Source organism: Lynx canadensis, chromosome C2 (genome assembly GCF_007474595.2).
Source record: "Lynx canadensis isolate LIC74 chromosome C2, mLynCan4.pri.v2, whole genome shotgun sequence".
Lineage (NCBI taxonomy): Eukaryota > Metazoa > Chordata > Mammalia > Carnivora > Felidae > Lynx > Lynx canadensis.
In genome coordinates this window covers 55262997-55280476 of record NC_044311.2, presented here as the reverse complement: position 1 = coordinate 55280476, position 17480 = coordinate 55262997, and the positions used below count along the sequence as shown (strand labels likewise).

The window sequence follows — 17480 nt, the reverse complement described above, 5'->3', positions numbered from 1 at the left end:
TCAGTTTCTTCATCCTTCATCACTTAAGTTAAGCATCTAGCCAGTGCCTGCTGCAGTGGTACTTAATAAATGTTTCTGTTCCCTGAAGAGAGTTCCACATTATAAAATTCTAGGGTTTTTAAAGAGCTCTTAATTTGTTTCCCAGGGCTGTGGTAACAAAGTACTACAACGTTGGTGGCTTAAAATAAGAGAAATGTATTCTCTGATAGCTCTGGAGGCTAGGAGTCTGAAATCAATGTGTCAGCAGAGCCACACTCCCTCCAACAGCTTTAGGGAACATTTTTCCTCTGTACCTCCTTTGCTGGAATTTTAGCTACAAAGACCCTTTTCCCAAATAAGGTCACATTCACAAGTTCCAAGATGTGGACATATCTTTTTGGGGATCCACCACTGTTAGGGGGTTCCCTCCGGTATTCTTGACCAACAAGCCCTCATTTATACAAAGAGGGAAAAGAACATTTCATCTCACCCAGTTTAGGTGTATAGTTAAATTGGTTATAAAATCTGCCAGTTGAAAATATTTTTCTTAATGTACCCACTTGCCGCTAACCTTCTCACATTTACTTGAACATCAGCAAAGTTCTTAGGAAACAAATAAGTGTTACCCATTTAAAAGAACAAGCGTGGAGCTCAGCGCTTCTCCGCTTTTCACTAGAATCACACAAGGCATCCGTGCACCTGGAGAATAAAGCCAGCAATAATATGTCCACATACTAGGAGAATGAGAAATCCGCTTGGCTCAGTTGTCAACGAGAATTTTTTCTTTTAGTATGTCATTTAAGTAACTCAATTCTAAGTACAAGATCATAAGATCTAATTAGAGTAATTTAATTTACTAAAAGCAACAACATTTTTTGACATAACTCTATAAACACCTGCCTTTCCTTTCTCCCCTTCTCATTTTACCCCTCCAATTCCTATCCCAGAAACTAGCTGACCTAGAATCCCAACCAACTCAGTAGGGAAATGCCCCTGGATCTGGGGGTTGGCAGAGAAGATAGCTCAACAATGCTATGTCAATCTCCATGACCCTTGGAGTCAGCCTGGCTTTCCACTCATTTGCCTAAAAGCAGTAATAACTGAGACACGGAAGTAGCTCAGTTGAGGGCAGTGAAAAGGCAGCAGACCATATTAGTACTGTCAAAAAATTACACCTATGGACATTCAGTGTTAGTGGTCACCAAAATAAGAAAAATACCGAACTCATCACCAGGAGCATTCCAGACAGTATGATAAGAAGTAAAAAATAAGCCAGAAGAATGAGAAGGAGGAGAAAGCAGAGGAGGAAGAACAGAAAAATAAACAAAAACAAAGTTTTATGAGCAAATATTCAGTGTTATCAAAAAAAAATAAATAAATTTGCAAAGAAAACTACAGTTAGGAAACACTGTCGGAAGTTATCTTGGTTGCCCAGCTGCCTATGCAAACAGATTTCCTTTGACAGAACTCTGGGAGCAAGTGCTCAGCAGGTATGATTTTGACACATCAATATTGCAGTAACTCGCCTTCTTCGGCCTCAAATTGTTCCTTGGAAATAAGCTTTCTGTTTCTGATGAAACATCAATTATAATGAGGATAGGTGGGGATGGATAAAGGCTTCATGGTCAGACTTCTAGCTCCTAAGAAAAGAGTCCTTTGAAACAAACAGTAAGCAAGTAGTTCCTTTACCAAATTGTGGGTTTTATGGCTAAGAGCTGGGGAAGAAAAGAGAAAGGCAGAACAGTTATGATGTGCATGGAACACAGTTGCCTAGAAAGGGGTTTATAATGATAGTAGAAAAGTTTCAATCAAACAATTTAACCACTTTCCCACTCTTACTCCTTTGTAAGTGCTCATTGTCGAAAACGAATCAGCATATCATAATTACAGTTCCTACAAGTACTGCATTCTGTATATTGTATGCCGAATTTCACTGATGCCAAGAATACACCTAAATATGTCAATCCTCCTCTCAGAAGCTTCTTTGTAGTTTGGCAGTTCCCAATTTTCCTCTTAAACCCTGCAAGTCAAGAAAAAGGGAACCCCGTTGGGACCTTGCAATTATTATTTGAAGACATCTGGGGTTATTCACTTACTCAGCTTTGGATAGTACATCTATGTGATTTTGCTCAACTTGTCATGCCCCGCTATGAATGGAGAACCTCAATGACTTTTAATGACAAAAAACATATATTGTTCAGACTGTTTCCAAGTGTATTTTTAAATTTCAGTTCTCCATAATGTTTAGAGTTATTCACTGACATTTAAAATTTTTTTAAGTTTATTTTTGGTGGGGGAGAGGCAGAGAGAGAGAGGGAGAGAAAGAATCCTAAGCATGCTCCACACTGTCAGTACAGACCCTGACACAGGGCTCAAGCTCATGAACCATGAGATCATGACCTGAGCCAAAACCGAGAGTCAGAAACTCAACAGAATGAGCCATCCAGGTGCCCCTGACATTTAAAATTAGTTGCAATAAGATACACTACACGTAACATAAAAATTTACTATCTTAACTATTTTTAAATGTACAGCTCAGTAGTGTTAGGTATATTTGCATTGCATTCAGTTTCTGAAATGTTTTCATCTTGCAAAACTGAACATAACCATACCCGTTGAACAACTCTCAGTTTCCCCCTTCCTCTAGCCCTTGGTAAGACCACCATTCTACTTTGTTTCTATGAGTTTGACTACTTTAGATATCTCCTGTAAGAGAAATTATACAACATTTGTCTTGCTGTGACTGGCTTATTTCACTTGGCATAATGTCCTCAAGTTTCATCCATGTGGTAGCATGTGCCAGAATTTCCTTACTTTTTAGGGATGAATAATATTCCATTATACGTATATGCTGCATTTTATTCATCCATTAATCTGCCAGTGGACATTTGAGTTGCTTCTACCTTTTGGCTCTTGTGAATAATATGGGTGTACATTTAATGACTTAATTATTTTTAATGACTTTAAGGCCACTGTTTGTGTGGCAACTCTGTTTACTTTTTACCTCTGAAAACAACTTGGCAGACCTTGGGAATAGTATCTTCAGAAGGAAAGGGCCACCCAGAAGCTATAGTCTTTCCTCTTTCCTTCTTTATAGGATAACAGGGTTTCTTCTTTAATAAAATAGTAATACAGAGGTTCATCTTAAGAAATGACATTATAGTTAAAAACTTGGCTTAGAAGCCCTACTCTCCACTCCAGTATTGGCAGAAATAAATAGGCATACTTGCTCTTTTTCTTTTTGTTATTATTTATTTTTTAATGTTTATTTTTGAGAGGGGAGGGGAGGGAGCGAGAGAGGGAGAGAAAGAGAATCCCAGGCAGGCTCCATGCTGTCAGTGCAGAGCCCAACGTGGGGCTCAATCCCATGAATCATGAGATCACGACCTGAGCCAAAACCAGGAGTCAGACATTTAACCGATTAACCCACCCGGGTGCCCTACTTGCTCTTTTTCTATATGAGTAAATGAAAGGACAACAGGAATAAGACAAGATATATCATCTCCCCTAGTGCAAATTTCTCTTCTTATTGATCTACTCAACACTAATGTACTTCCTGCTCTTTTTTAGTTTTGAAATATTTATCTTCTTTTTGATAGCTACCCAACATAGAGACTGGTCTAGTATGAATAGTTTATTTCTTAAATTATTTTGAAATTTTCTGTTAAAGTCAAATTCCAAATTTTCTTTCCCAGGCATGTGTCCTTAATTCACAAATCCCTCTGGAATCTGTCAGCAAATGTCAAACAATAAGGATTACTTTGAAATTACAGTTACTCAATACATGCCATGCTGCCCAGTGGTCTCAGTTGAGAGTTGGACTGGAAACACATGTTTTCTATTGTTCTGCTTTTATTTAGTGTCAGTTAAATTTGGAGGTAATAAAGTTGGTCCAGATAGCCACAAAAACACTCTGCTTTCGTGTATGATTCAAACCAACACTGTACCAACAACAACTTGGCTAAACTGTTAGTGAGACTTTTTCGTTTTAGTACTATTTCAGTAACTCACTTCTAAGTACGAGAGTAGAAGACTTCGAGTAACTTTTGCCCAAAGCGGTAACATCCTTTGACTTATAATTGTTTGTTTCTTCCTCTCTGAGGAATCTAGAGAATTTTTCAAATCCATCACTTCTGGTCTGACTTCCAATATTAACCCTGGTATCACCATAAAGGATTCGTTGCCAAAGGACGGCTGGAGCGTATTCTAAGATGGAAGGGAAATTCACATGAAAATGTTAAGCAAGGATGGAACTTTCTATGAGGCACAGAAAACATTGGCATCATCCACAGAAAACTTAGAGCAAGATATCTGGAAAAGTGGGAAGCCAATAAACTGCTATTATGCCTGATTCTTACATAGACATGATAGGAGGTTTTGCCATTAAACATATGAACTTTGTATCTTTGTGAATCAAATCATGTTCATATAAAGAAGCAGCTTTTGATTAGGTCCCCAAGACAAAAACTATTACTTAAGGTTGGGCAGGGCACAGCCCACACAGTGGTATGTGGTAACCCTGCCCAAGATATTTGAAAATGTGCTTGGAGATTGCGGTGCCTTTCAAGTAGTGGTTTGTGGTCATCGCTATATATGTGTGTTGTTGTATTTTTTATTTTTTCAAAAACATTACTAGGCAATCCAACTAGCAAACACAAATAAGGGCTGAGGTTTTCTTTTCCCCATAAAATATACAAAGCACTCCGTTATAGATAACCGTTATTTCACAAAGACTCTTTGACTTTATAACTTAAGAAAATCTTGCAAATAGTTTAAAGCGGTACCAATTCATAAGAAACAACAACAAATACTACTATGACTATGACTTCTAAAGAGCTCACAACCTATCCCTACATTCTTTATATCAGTGAGACAGACTTAGAGACAATTATGAATTATCTTTATTTTACACAGAGAAGCTGTGACCCAGAAGATTTTGGAACTTGTTCAAGGACACAAAGTAAAATGAATGAATTAATGAATGAATGATGACAAAACAGTAAAGCTGAAACAGAATTCATGTCTTCAGATGTTCTCTCGTCCTGTGATTTTTTTCTATTAGAACAATTTTTCTACCTACCAATCTTAAATTATTACTCACCTAGAGTAAGCACTTGTAAAAGCCATTTTAATGGGCTTTAAAACCACTTCACAAGTAGTTTTTTGTTCCCCACAGAGTCTGTGAACTTTTAACAGTATGAGAAGGAAAGAAAAAAAAGCATTTGTTACACTGAAAAAAATTTAGTACCAGCTTCTTCTTTCCTTCCTACAAAAAGACAGATTGTACTGAATTTATAAAAAACAATCTGCCTAAACCTCATTGCCTGAAAGCAGACAATGAGAATTCATAACTACCTTTTATGTACCCCACATTGTGCTGTGGAAATATTAAATAAGTACAGGTATGATCCCTGCCCTCACCCCACTTACAATCCAGTCAGCCATCCATCCAGCCATCCAGCTCATCAGCCAGCATACAAGTATCCCACATTGCAGACAGTGGAGATAAAGAGCTGCCTGGGGCATATTCACAGTTCTCAAAGACCTCGTAGTCTAGGGGAGAAACAGACTGTACATGGCTAATTATAATATGGTGTAAGTGCTAAAACACTGCTCTAGTAGTAACACATAAAAGAAAGCAATATAGGGGCGCCTGGGTGGCGCAGTCGGTTAAGCGTCCGACTTCAGCCAGGTCACGATCTCGCGGTCCGTGAGTTCGAGCCCCGCGTCGGGCTCTGGGCTGATGGCTCAGAGCCTGGAGCCTGTTTCCGATTCTGTGTCTCCCTCTCTCTCTGCCCCTCCCCCGTTCATGCTCTGTCTCTCTCTGTCTCAAAAATAAATAAAAACGTTGAAAAAAAATTAAAAAAAAAAAAAAAGAAAGCAATATATTTCCCTTGGGAAGGGTAGTCTCTTGGGAATGTTTCATAGAAGGGAGAATATAGGAGCTAGGATTATGAAAGTAATCAGGATTATGTCTAGAAGAGAAAGGGCACAAGAGCATTTCCAGAAAAAAAAAAAAAGATGAACAAAAGCATAGAAGCTTAAGAGTAAATGGAATTTAGCAGGAGAGTTCAGAGATGCTACTGGAGAGGTAGAGAAATCAAACTCTGAAGGGCCTCAGAGAAATGTTTCATATCATAGGAAATGGAGAGCCACTGAAGGGTTTCAAGCAGAGAAATTAATCTCTGATTTTAGAAAGTTAATTCCAGCAGCAGGATGGAAGATTTTAAGGTGAAAAAGAGATAAGTTGGTAGGCTATTTCATTAGTTCAAGCAAGAGATGGAGAGAATCCCCGGCGCCTGGGTGGCGCAGTCGGTTAAGCGTCCGACTTCAGCCAGGTCACGATCTCGCGGTCCGTGAGTTCGAGCCCCGCGTCAGGCTCTGGGCTGATGGCTCGGAGCCTGGAGCCTGTTTCCGATTCTGTGTCTCCCTCTCTCTGCCCCTCCCCCGTTCATGCTCTGTCTCTCTCTGTCCCAAAAATAAATAAAAAAACGTTGAAAAAAAAAAAAAGAGATGGAGAGAATCCATAGCACTACCCAATCCCAATAAAATTTGCTGCAATGATGAAAATGTTCTACATCCATGCTGTCCCATATGGTAGCCATGAGCCACATGTGGCTACTGAGCACTAAACATTTAAATTGCCACGTGTGACTAGTAGCTGCTGTATTGGACAGTGCAGAGGCATCTTAGAGAAGCTGGCACTTGAGTTAAGCCTTAAAGGAGGGTTTTTCCAATTGGTGTAGCTCACAATTGGGATATTTTTCAATCACCAAAGAGAATAACATAGAATACAGTAGAGCTAATCAAAGAGAATAGAATAAAAAAAAAAAGCATGCACTGCAGAGTAATATTGTTGAGAGATGTTTGTTTCGGTTATGTAGCTGGGTTTGTGTGTGTGTGTGTGTGTGTGTGTGTGTGTGTGTGTGTGTGTACCCTGGATCACAATGTAAATGTACTTTCCCTCTCCATTCTGCTTAAAAATGTTTGAAAGCCATTCCTTTTTATGAAAGGGTATGATTTAACTATGTTCAGAGTTATTAGGAAAACGTTTCCAGAAGCGCAGAGTTTAAGTTCATTGGAGTTTAGAATAGGGAATAGGGATAACTCTGGACCTTTCAAGACTTTCTTAATTACTATTTTGCCTTCCAAAAATTAATAGACTTTATTATTTAGAACAGTTTTAGACTTACAAAAAAGTTGAGAAGATAGTACAGAGTCTCCACATGCCCTGTACCCAGTTTCCCCTACTAATATCTTACATTAGTATGACACATGTGTTACAATTAATGAGCCCATGTTGATATGCTATTCAGTAAAGCTAGTATGTTACTCGTATTTCCTTGGCTTTTACCTAGTATCCTTTTTTCCTTTCCAGGATTCCACCCGTAATAACACGTTGCATCTAGTTGTTGTGTTTCCATAGGCTCCTTTGAGCTATGACAGTTTTTCACACTTAGCTTGTTTCTGATGACCTTGAGAGTTTAAGGGGTACATATTCTACAGCATGCTACTCTGTTGGAATTTTGTCTGGTGTTTTTTCTCATGATTAGACTGAGGTTGTCAGTTATTTGGGATAAAAACACAGAGGTAAAGTGCCATTTTCATGCCATGATATCATAGATACCTACCATTAACATCATTTATCACTATTGATGTTGGCCTTGATCCACTGGCTGAGGTAGTGCTTAATCAGTCTTCTCCACTGTAAATTTACTTTTTTATCTCCCTTTTCAAATAGTACTCTTTGGAACGAAATCACTCTGCTCCTTTTAAAAATGAATTACTTAATTAAAGGGAGGCTTGAACTTGGAGTAAATCATATTGAGTTCCTTCCAAAAGGAAACCTACTTCTGAGAACAGACACAGTCTCTTTTTAGATTCAGTGTCTCTTTCTGTAGCAGGCAGAATAATTTTTCACATCTCAGATTTTCAGGTTCCTAATATGAAGCACACACACAAAAGCTGAGTGACTGACATAGAGTTCCAAAGTAAGTCAGAAAGGAATTAACCCAAAATCAATTGCAAATCCTTCTGACTTTTCTCCTCAGCCCCAGATTCTGATGTTTTAGAAGTAAATTTAACCCAAAATGTGTTGGAGGGTGTTTTTTTTAATCCCCCAAGAGAGAAGATTCATTTTTAGCTAATGTTTAGAAAGGGAGATCTCATACTGAGAAAATCCAGGTATTTGGAGTACCTTCTTTAGGTGCAGGATCACGTGTTCTGTGATATTAGCAAGGTAAATTCCACCCTGCCAAACCACCTGCTACTTACCTCTCACTGCAGTTGCCTAACTTTCTGCCACTCCTATTCCCATGGACAGAAAACAACACGGAACTTCTGAGCAAGCCCCACCTCCACATTTGTTACATCCCTGCACGTTCCCTTTACAGTATTCTCATTTCATGACTCAAACATGGGTTCATGGGAACACATGTTGTTGTTTGTTTTTCATTGTTGATGTTGCTCTATTTATCCTTTCTTGTCCATTCAGGCCAGAACAAAGTCCTGCTCCTGAGTAATGTGTGTCATAAGCCCCAGGTCCTCCCTGTTCATTCTGGGAAAAGAGGTGAAACTTTATCTCCTTCCTCACTGGACACAAATCTAGTGAGAGAAAAAAATCATCATCTGTTGATAAAAAAAGGGCAGTGACATTCGGAAATAAAATATAGTCACTTACTCTCCAATCAATTGTAGGATAACTTCTTAGGGGACTTCCAAGCCCTTACTGTTTTCCACTGCCCCAGGGTCCCTGGTCATTTGCTGGATTCTCTGTAGGATTCAGTCTCTTCCTGTGGTTCCCAGGACTCTAATAATCCTTCTCCCTCTTCCTCCCCTGAACTTGGTAAAACTCTGCTTTGGGTCTTTTAACCATACTAAGATGTACATCACTAACAAGAACCTTAATTTTTGCCAGTTCCAGGTAACATTTGCATTAAATAGGCATCAGGATCCACATTTGGTTAGAGGAGCATATGGACTGTGGGATTCAGGAAAGAGTCCTGAGTAAGGCAAGAAGAGTAGAGACTGGGGAAACAGGGTAGGGCTGAAGTCTTCCAGATACCCTACATACCTGGCTCCATTGTCCTTGCTCAAGACTGAGTCTTCTAAGACCACAGAAAACCTTCACTGGACTTTTCACTTCTTTCATCCAATGTTAATTCCCAAAACACAGGGTGTTCCCTGCCTGGTCCAGTCACTTCCATTCAGTTTGACAAACCAATTTAAATGTCAACAAATTTAATATCAATTTGGTGTTAGCCCCATAGACTTGGCCCTTTTCTTTAAACTGAGTGATTTGGTCTAGGGGATCTCAGTTCCATTAACATTCTAGATTTCATTTTAACATTCTAGATTTCACTTTAGCTGCCTAACACATGTGGCAAATATTGTCCATAATGTATATGGGTGGAATATACTCAACTGAATTAGAATCCTCAAGGGTGCCTGGGTGGCTCAGTTGGTTGAGCATCCGACTTCGGCTCAGGTCACGATCTCACAGTTTGTGGGTTTGAGCCCCACGTCAGGCTCTGTGCTGACCGCTTGCTCAGAGCCTGGAGCCTGCTTCAGATTCTGTGTCTCCTTCTCTCTCTGCCCCTCCCCCGCTCACGCTTTGTCTCACTCTGTTTCTCAAAAATAAATAAATGTAAAAAAAAATTAAAAAAAAAAAAAAAGAATCCTCAAAGATGATGGTGACTATCTCTGTCACCATGGAATCTCCAGTTCCTAGCGCAATTTCCGGCATGTCAATAATTATTTTCAGTAAATAAAAGGGAGGGAGGGAGGGAGGGAGGGAAAGAGGAAAGGCTTTTTCCAGTTAGATTCTAACTTCCTATCTATATGCTTCTCCATGTACAAATCCTTTGAATTGATGCTACAGTTTCATTTTTACTAATCCTTACAGCAAACTTAAACACTAGGGATTATTATCTCCAGTTTACAACTGAGGACATTGAAGCCCAAAACAGTTAAGTACTGGGCCCAGTTTGCACAGCCAGTATGTGGAGGAGTCAGGACTTGAACCAACATCTATCTTTATTCCCAAATCCATACTCTGCATTATGCAAATGTAATAAAAGCATTTCCCAAACTATAAATAATCCAAATTGTTTTGTTATTATTATTAGAGAAACTCTGGTAAATCAAATCCATTAGGCACCTTAGAATGTAGTACCACACTGGTCCCCATGTTTTTAAAACAATGGCCCAGAGAAAGCCTTTCCTTACGCCTCACAGTCCATTCCTCCAAGTAACACTGCTGCCCTTTGCTTCACCTCCTACCTCTTACAGGGAGCCTCAATTGCTTTGTGTTCCATAGGGGCTTCCAGCCCTCCCAATTCACCCAAGGGTATCATCACTCAGCTTCAGCTGTCGGTCACACCCATCTAGGCCCCTGCAGCCACATCACTATCTGCTTAAGCAATGCTACCCCTAAAAGTACAGCCTCCTTAAAGATCTAGGAAGGTTTTCAAAATCATCAAGTTTAGAGGAACAAAATTGTTTTAATGTATGTTTATTTTTGAAAGAGAGAGAGAGAAAGAGGGAGAGAGAGAAAGAGAGAGAAAGAATGCAAACGGGGGAGAGGTAGAGAGTGAGGGGGAGGGGCAGAGAGAGAGAGGGGGACAGCAAATCCAAAGTGGGTTCTGTGCTGACAGCAGCCAGCCAGATGCAGGGCTCAAACTCACAAATTAACGGAGTCATGACCCGAGCCAAGCCAAAGTCAGATGCTTAACCAACTGAGCCACCCAGGAGCCTCGAGGGAAAAATTATTTTAAAGGTAACAAACTACTGCCTCCCTCTTTTCCATATATGGAAATCATCTTTCAAAAGCGCTTAACCAAAAACAAGGAGATTCACTGTGTGCTTGAGCAGAGTTACCATTTTAAGTTCTTTGTTTAGCTTTACTGGAATAGGGCATTAGGTCGTTAAGGAAGTGAGCAAACTAATTCCACCCTTCATTGTGAGAAATTAAGACTTCAAGATGTTTCCTCTCATCTAGTTCTATGTTACCTATGGGTAATTCATTTCATTGCATTTCTGCCATCTTATTTCCCCAAATTCAGCCTATTCTCCTAGTTTCCTTCTTAGCATCTTTCCATGTCCTTTCCCCCATGTGGTACTCATTCCTGGCCCCTCAGCCATTGTGTGTTTGTTACATGGTCCAGCGTGCTGCCTGTAAGAGCATCTCCTGTCTGCAGGTCCATTTTGGGGAAAGATTCCTTCTGAAGCCATTACTATTCAGAAGAAATCACACAGTAGTACTCAAAATGCATTTGTTGATGAATGAGTGAATTCTTCTACCCACATTACTCATCTTAAGAAGTGGGTTTTTTAAATCTTGGATGCAGTCCCATAGGAAATTTAAAAATGGAATCAAAAGGAAGTAGACATATATTACTTAAGCAAATCTAGAACCTAAATATAGTGATATTCCAACAATAGATTGTAGCAGATGGTTTACCAATAATAACCCACTCTCTCTTCTCACCTTTTCTTTTTTTAAATGTTTTACACAATTTTATCCCATTTTATTCTGTAAAAATGCACACAGATTCTAGAATATACTATAATGCCATTTTTTTTCAACTGCATTAGTAATTTTTTAAAATTATAGTTGACATACTGAAGTACCTGGGTAGCTCAGTTGGTTCAGTATCCAACTCTCGATTTAAGCTTAGGTCATGATCTCACAGTCGTGGGATCGAGCCCCGTGTCAGGCTCTGTGCTGACAGCACACAAGCTTGGGGTTCTCTTTCTCCTCTCCCCCTACCCCTCCCTTGCACACACTCAAACTCCCTCTCTCTCAAAATAAATAAACATTTTAATATAACATACAATGTTATATTAATTTCAGATGTACAACATGGTGATTCAGCACACTAACAGCACTCACTACATAAGTGTAGTCACCATACAGTTATTGCAATTATTATTGACCATATTTCCTATGCTGTACTTTTCATCCCCGTGACTAATTTATATAGTTATCTTTCTACCTAAGAAACAATAAACAATCTTTAAAGTTGCTTTTCATCAATAAGGGAAAAAATAATCCAAGTGGGGGGAGAAATCAATGCCTTGTATTGACTTTTAGAACTTCAGGAGACCGAAGTGACATATGACAATAAAAGCATTTTTTACATGTCAGAATGGCTACTGAGAGGGTTAGAAAATTATACAGAGGACTGGAAAAACTAGCAAGACAAGAAAAACTTCTAAAATCTTAATTCTCTAAATTGTTAGCAATGTGTAATCAATGTCCTACCAGGTATCCACCTTTGGTGTAATGCATTTGGTATGCTTTAGATCTATTGTTTGATTGACTGGTTGATTGATTTTTTACAGCTTAAAATAATAAACATTGACTGTCTCACAGTTTCTGTGGCTCTGGAATCTGAGCACATCTTAGCTGAGCAACTCTGGCTCAGGGTCTCTCACAAGACTGCAGTCAAGGTGTCCGTCGGGGCTGCTCAAGCAAGAAATTTAATTTTAGAAAACAAAGCTATGGCTTGTGTGTATTTTTAAAAGCTAAAATGTAGGGAGAAAAAGTCAATGATATTTCTATAAATAATTGTAAATGAGTAATTTATCTCATTTATAAAAGTGAAAAGAGTATTAAGAATATTTTAACCAGATTTTTAGTACAAGGTTGATCCTGAATGAGTAACGCCCATGGGAGAACAGAGACAGGTTTTCTGAAATCACTGGGCTTCAAATTCATTTCAACTTGGCTTTAGAATGCAGGGAAGGCCATGTGTCCATATGAAATTAACTCCTCATTCTCTCAAACCTACCACAGCATTCCCCTGTTAACCCTTAGAGACCCCTTCACTCATAGGATAAAGACAAAATATTTAGCTTATCCACCTAGGCCCTGCAGTGGTTGCCTAACTCTGGCCATTCCCTTCTCTTCAGTTTTCTCCTACTCCCACCCTACATCCCCAGATCTCTATGGCTCCATTCCCTGCCTCCCACAAACATCCATCAACCCTCTTCCCACCTTAACTTTGGCACAAACGCAACTTGATCCCTATCTTGGCCATTCTCCCACCTGACTACCCATTTTATCTGTATGACTTATAGTCATCCCTTGAATCTCATCTCAAATATCTCTTCCTCCAAGACATGCTGAGACTGGATCAGGTTTCCCACAGCCCCTTATACACTGCTCTTTTCCTTTAGGGCGTAATGTAGTTGGAAATTACATATTTGTGTATATTATTTGATTGCTACCTGTCTCCTCAACCGGACCAAGTTTCCTAAGGGATCTATGCCATAGGTCTATGCCTATGTCTGAGTCATTGTTCTCCCACCTTCTCCTAGTACAACCTGGAACATGATACCTGATGAAGGTATTCTCACACTCCCCAACAGTTACCTGGTGCCACCCTGAATCCTATCTAGGTAATGAAGAGGAAGCAAGTATGGGTAGTCATGAATAGAGTTTTAAATATAATATATACAGTTGTTTAGTGGGACACCCTAACAGCTCAAACGGTGATACCTCCTCATTTTCTCCATTTCAGCCTATCAGTGAAAAATGTTGGTTGTTTGGATAATATCACTCACTGAAATTACCACTTCTTCGGTCATTCATTTCCTCCAAGACCTAATTCTATTGGCCTTTGCTCTTTCTTTACAACCAAAGCTAGGAAGGAAAAATAATGTGGAAGTCAGCTCTTACCAAGGTCCACCTACCAGGACAAGGCATTTAAATCCAATTACTTAGTTCTTACTTTGGCTTTTAGGAAAAATGGGAGGCTGACTTTTCATAAGAAAGTGCAATGACTTCAGTTTGTATCATCCATTTATTTGGATTACCCTGGCCATTATTACAGATAATAGCAACCTGGTAACACAAAGACTTTTCATTTTCAGGTGTTGTTTTTGTTTGTTTGTTTGTTTGTTTGTTTGTAGAAATTACACTTATCAGAAAGAGTTACTTATTATCAAAGCCAAACTGTTGAAAGCCAATAATAGCTAACTATATCCTACTTAGGTTGGGACTCTGAGTGATCTATAACTATTATTTTTCTTTAAGTTGGTTGCTTGTCATTCATTTATTCACTCATTCAGCACGTATTTACTTATGACCATAGCCTGAGGAGTCCACAGTCCTATGGAGCAAATACATCATACTTTCACAAAAAAGAATCAAAGAAAAGAGACATTTTCAGGTCAGAAGATAGAAATGATCTTTAAAAAATTTAACTGTGATTTGAATAGGAAGCATTCTCAAAGTGGAATTAGATGATGTGGCACCGTTATATTCTTAGGAGTAAGCAGAAGAGGCACAAAGGTCAGCTTGTATTACCATAGACACCTATCATGTCTATGAAACTTTATAGTATCTTCCCAAGAATCTTCTTTAGAAATGATAGATGCCCTTCTTTCTAGGAGGTTTTAGATGCATATAGTTGTAACTGTGATCCATCTAATCACAGTGAGACCAAGAAAACATTTTTATGTGGTTTTCATAAGTTCTCTACCCAAAAATCAAATGACCATCCAACTTTGGGCTTCCCGTTTGTTTTAGAGATCCCCAAGACCACCCACCTGTTCAGTGACCTACCAGAAAGACTCACAGAAGTCAATATATATTTATACTCACAGATAAGGATTATTACAGTGAACAGATGTACAACAGTATCAGCAAGGAATAAAGATACAGGTAGTATCCCAAAAAATTCATTTAGAGGCTTCTGATGCTCTCTCTCTCCCATAAGTGGACAGACCAAGTGCTCTTCTTTCTCCACTAGCAAAAAGTGCAGTGATACACATGCAATATTTCTGCCCAGAGGAGCCCATTAGAGACACAGCACTGAAGTCTTCACTGGGGCTTGTTCCATGGACATCCTTTGCCTGACAATTACCAAAACTCCAGACTTCCAGAATAAAGTAGGTGTTCACCATGAATTATGTCATTTGCACAGTTTAGGCGTAGTGAATCATCCTTATCCATTAGGGAATGGAGAGAACATTCCAAAAGCCAAGTTCCCAGATGCCAGCCCAGGGCCAAACTTGCAAGCAGATCCTTCTAAAGATAGCAGCCTCAGGCTTGCTATATTAACTCTTTTCTGCACACCATTCTTTAAATCTTCTTCCAGGATACATATTGTAGGAAATAGAAAGTTCACACTTCTCACTCTTTGTACACATGGCTAAAGAAAATGTGGTTAGCCTCAATTTTTAGATATTTTCACTAGACTGTTACTAGCAATTATCATTTTTAGATAAATATTATCATTACTAATATTGTTGCCATTAATCCTAGTACTAATTATTATTTGTAATAGCAATATTATGAATTCCTATGATTAACATATTGGGTATTATTTCTATATAATACTCATATTAATCCATTCAGTGATCATTAACATGTTTTTAAAGGTGCTAACGTGCGGAGACCATGAAAACCTAAGGAGCTTCTGTGTTTGGTTCCTTATTTTATTTCTCTTCTCATCTGTTAACAGGACAGACTTTCTGCAGCTTGAAAGGAGCCGACCATGGATTTCAGACGTGTGAAGGACTATTTCTCCTGGCTCTACTATCAGTACCAAATCATTAGCTGCTGTGCTGTCTTGGAACCCTGGGAGCGATCCATGTTCAATACGATCTTACTAACCATTTTTGCTATGGTGGTATACACCGCCTATGTTTTTATCCCAATCCACATTCGTCTGGCTTGGGAATTTTTCTCCAAAATGTGTGGCTATCACAGTTCAATTTCTAATTGATCTTAGTTGCATTCTGTGAGTCGGCATTGCCTCTGTAAATGTTGCTTACAACTTACCAACTTACATGAATACTGTGTCTTCTTCCACTCTCTGATCTGAAAAGCTCCCTTCTCTATGCACTCTTGTATCTTGCCTGAAATGTGAGATAGGTGTCTCTTTAGGTTCTTTTGTACATTCTGCATTGTGCATCGGACCATGGATAACACAAAGACCTTACCTCACATACCAGCCGTATTCTCTCAATTTAAATCTACAACTTCAGATTTTTTTTTTTTAATCAGAAATTTCATATAAAATTTTTCTGGGAAGTTGGCTCCTAAGAGACCTACCAGAATCATATTTAAAATGCTCCCTTGATACTTGTTCTGTACTAAAGGGTCTATTTTTAAAAATCTGTTCATAAGCTCCTGTCAAAAGTATCCTATCCTTGTTTACAACATATGAAAAGATATGAATAAATTATATGGGCCCCCTAAAGTCTTATTTTCTAGTAAACTGCTGATACCTAAAATTCTTTTACTTCAAGTGCAAAAGAATAGGCTGGAGGCAATTATCTCTTTTCAGACACGGTTCATGAATTATTTCAAATGCCTTCTAAAAGTCTGGATTTATAACAGGTTAAAATCAACAATGTTGATTTTAGATAACCCAGTAAGTATTATGACACAAAAATGTTAAGTGTAAGGAACAAAACATAATCAAAGTAAATTTAGATATTGTGACTTGCGATGCTGCCTGGCCTTGCGTGATGCTGGGGAGCCAGGGGGAGAAGGGGGAGGGAAAAGAAACTGCTTTCTTTCTGTGATTTCACTCAGTGGAGGGTTGGGGGGAAGCACGTATTGGGCTACAGGAAGAAACGCTAATAAATAGACTGGAAGTAATATTCTACCAGCAGGAACTCGACAGCTCCAGTTAAATGCTTTGATATAGTGACTCCTTTGCAGAGCAAAAACAAGATTTATTCAATTTCCTTCAAAGTGTTTATCTCAAAAACAAATACAAGTTTTTAAGTATACTGCTGAATCAGATGTGAATGCCAAAGACCAAACCTTATAGTTTGTCTTTCCTTCCAATAACCAGTAAGGTTAGGAATTCTGGAGGGTAAAAATGGAAATAGTTTTTGGACAATATTTGCACCTATGTTTGTATTATGGGGGGAAAAAAAAGAAAACATTCCCAGGAAGCCCAGAGAGAAAGATGTTTGGCATGCCAAATTAACATGCATGTTTGTTAAAAAACAAAAACGTGTTTTGAAGATAAACCAGATCTGAACATGTACTGTTGATTTTTGCAAAATAAAATTAGGTTTAATTTTGTAAATAAAATATTCACCTCCAGATTTGCTTTTTCCTCATATTACACTAAATATCCAGGTGCTTCTGTCCTCATTTGTCCCCAGACTTCCTGTTTCTTACTAATCCATTGTGGCAACTCATCTTAAAACGGTAGGATAAAACTAACATTTATCAAGGGCCTTCTCCATAGTGAACACATTTTACATGTTGAAGTAGGTATTAAGGTCTCCCAGTTACAGGTAAGGAAAGTAGAACTTGGCAAAGATGAGATTCATGTTTAAGATCCTTTATCTACTAGTGGCAAAGCAAGAAAGCAAATCCAGGACCACACAGGGCCCTGAAATATTTGCCACATGCAAGCCCATGGGAGGATAATGTGAGCAAATGAAAGTTGATGGGATAGGGTCACCAACATGTCAGAAAGCAAAACCACATCAATTTAAAGGGGCAAGGGTATGAGGAGACAGCT

At 38.8% G+C, this 17480-nt stretch overlaps 1 protein-coding gene across 2 annotated transcripts in view; it reads left to right on the top strand.

Moving 5' to 3' along the window:
- Positions 1–17047, top strand: part of SPTSSB (serine palmitoyltransferase small subunit B) — a 30131-nt gene extending 13084 nt beyond the window's left edge. For both annotated transcript variants that reach the window (XM_030329633.1, XM_030329632.1), the window contains one exon: positions 15453–17047. In XM_030329633.1, the coding sequence (XP_030185493.1) occupies positions 15486–15716 (231 nt within the window). In that variant the 5' untranslated portion in view covers positions 15453–15485 and the 3' untranslated portion in view covers positions 15717–17047. The remainder of the gene's footprint in view (positions 1–15452) is intronic.
- Positions 17048–17480: the final 433 nt, after the last annotated feature.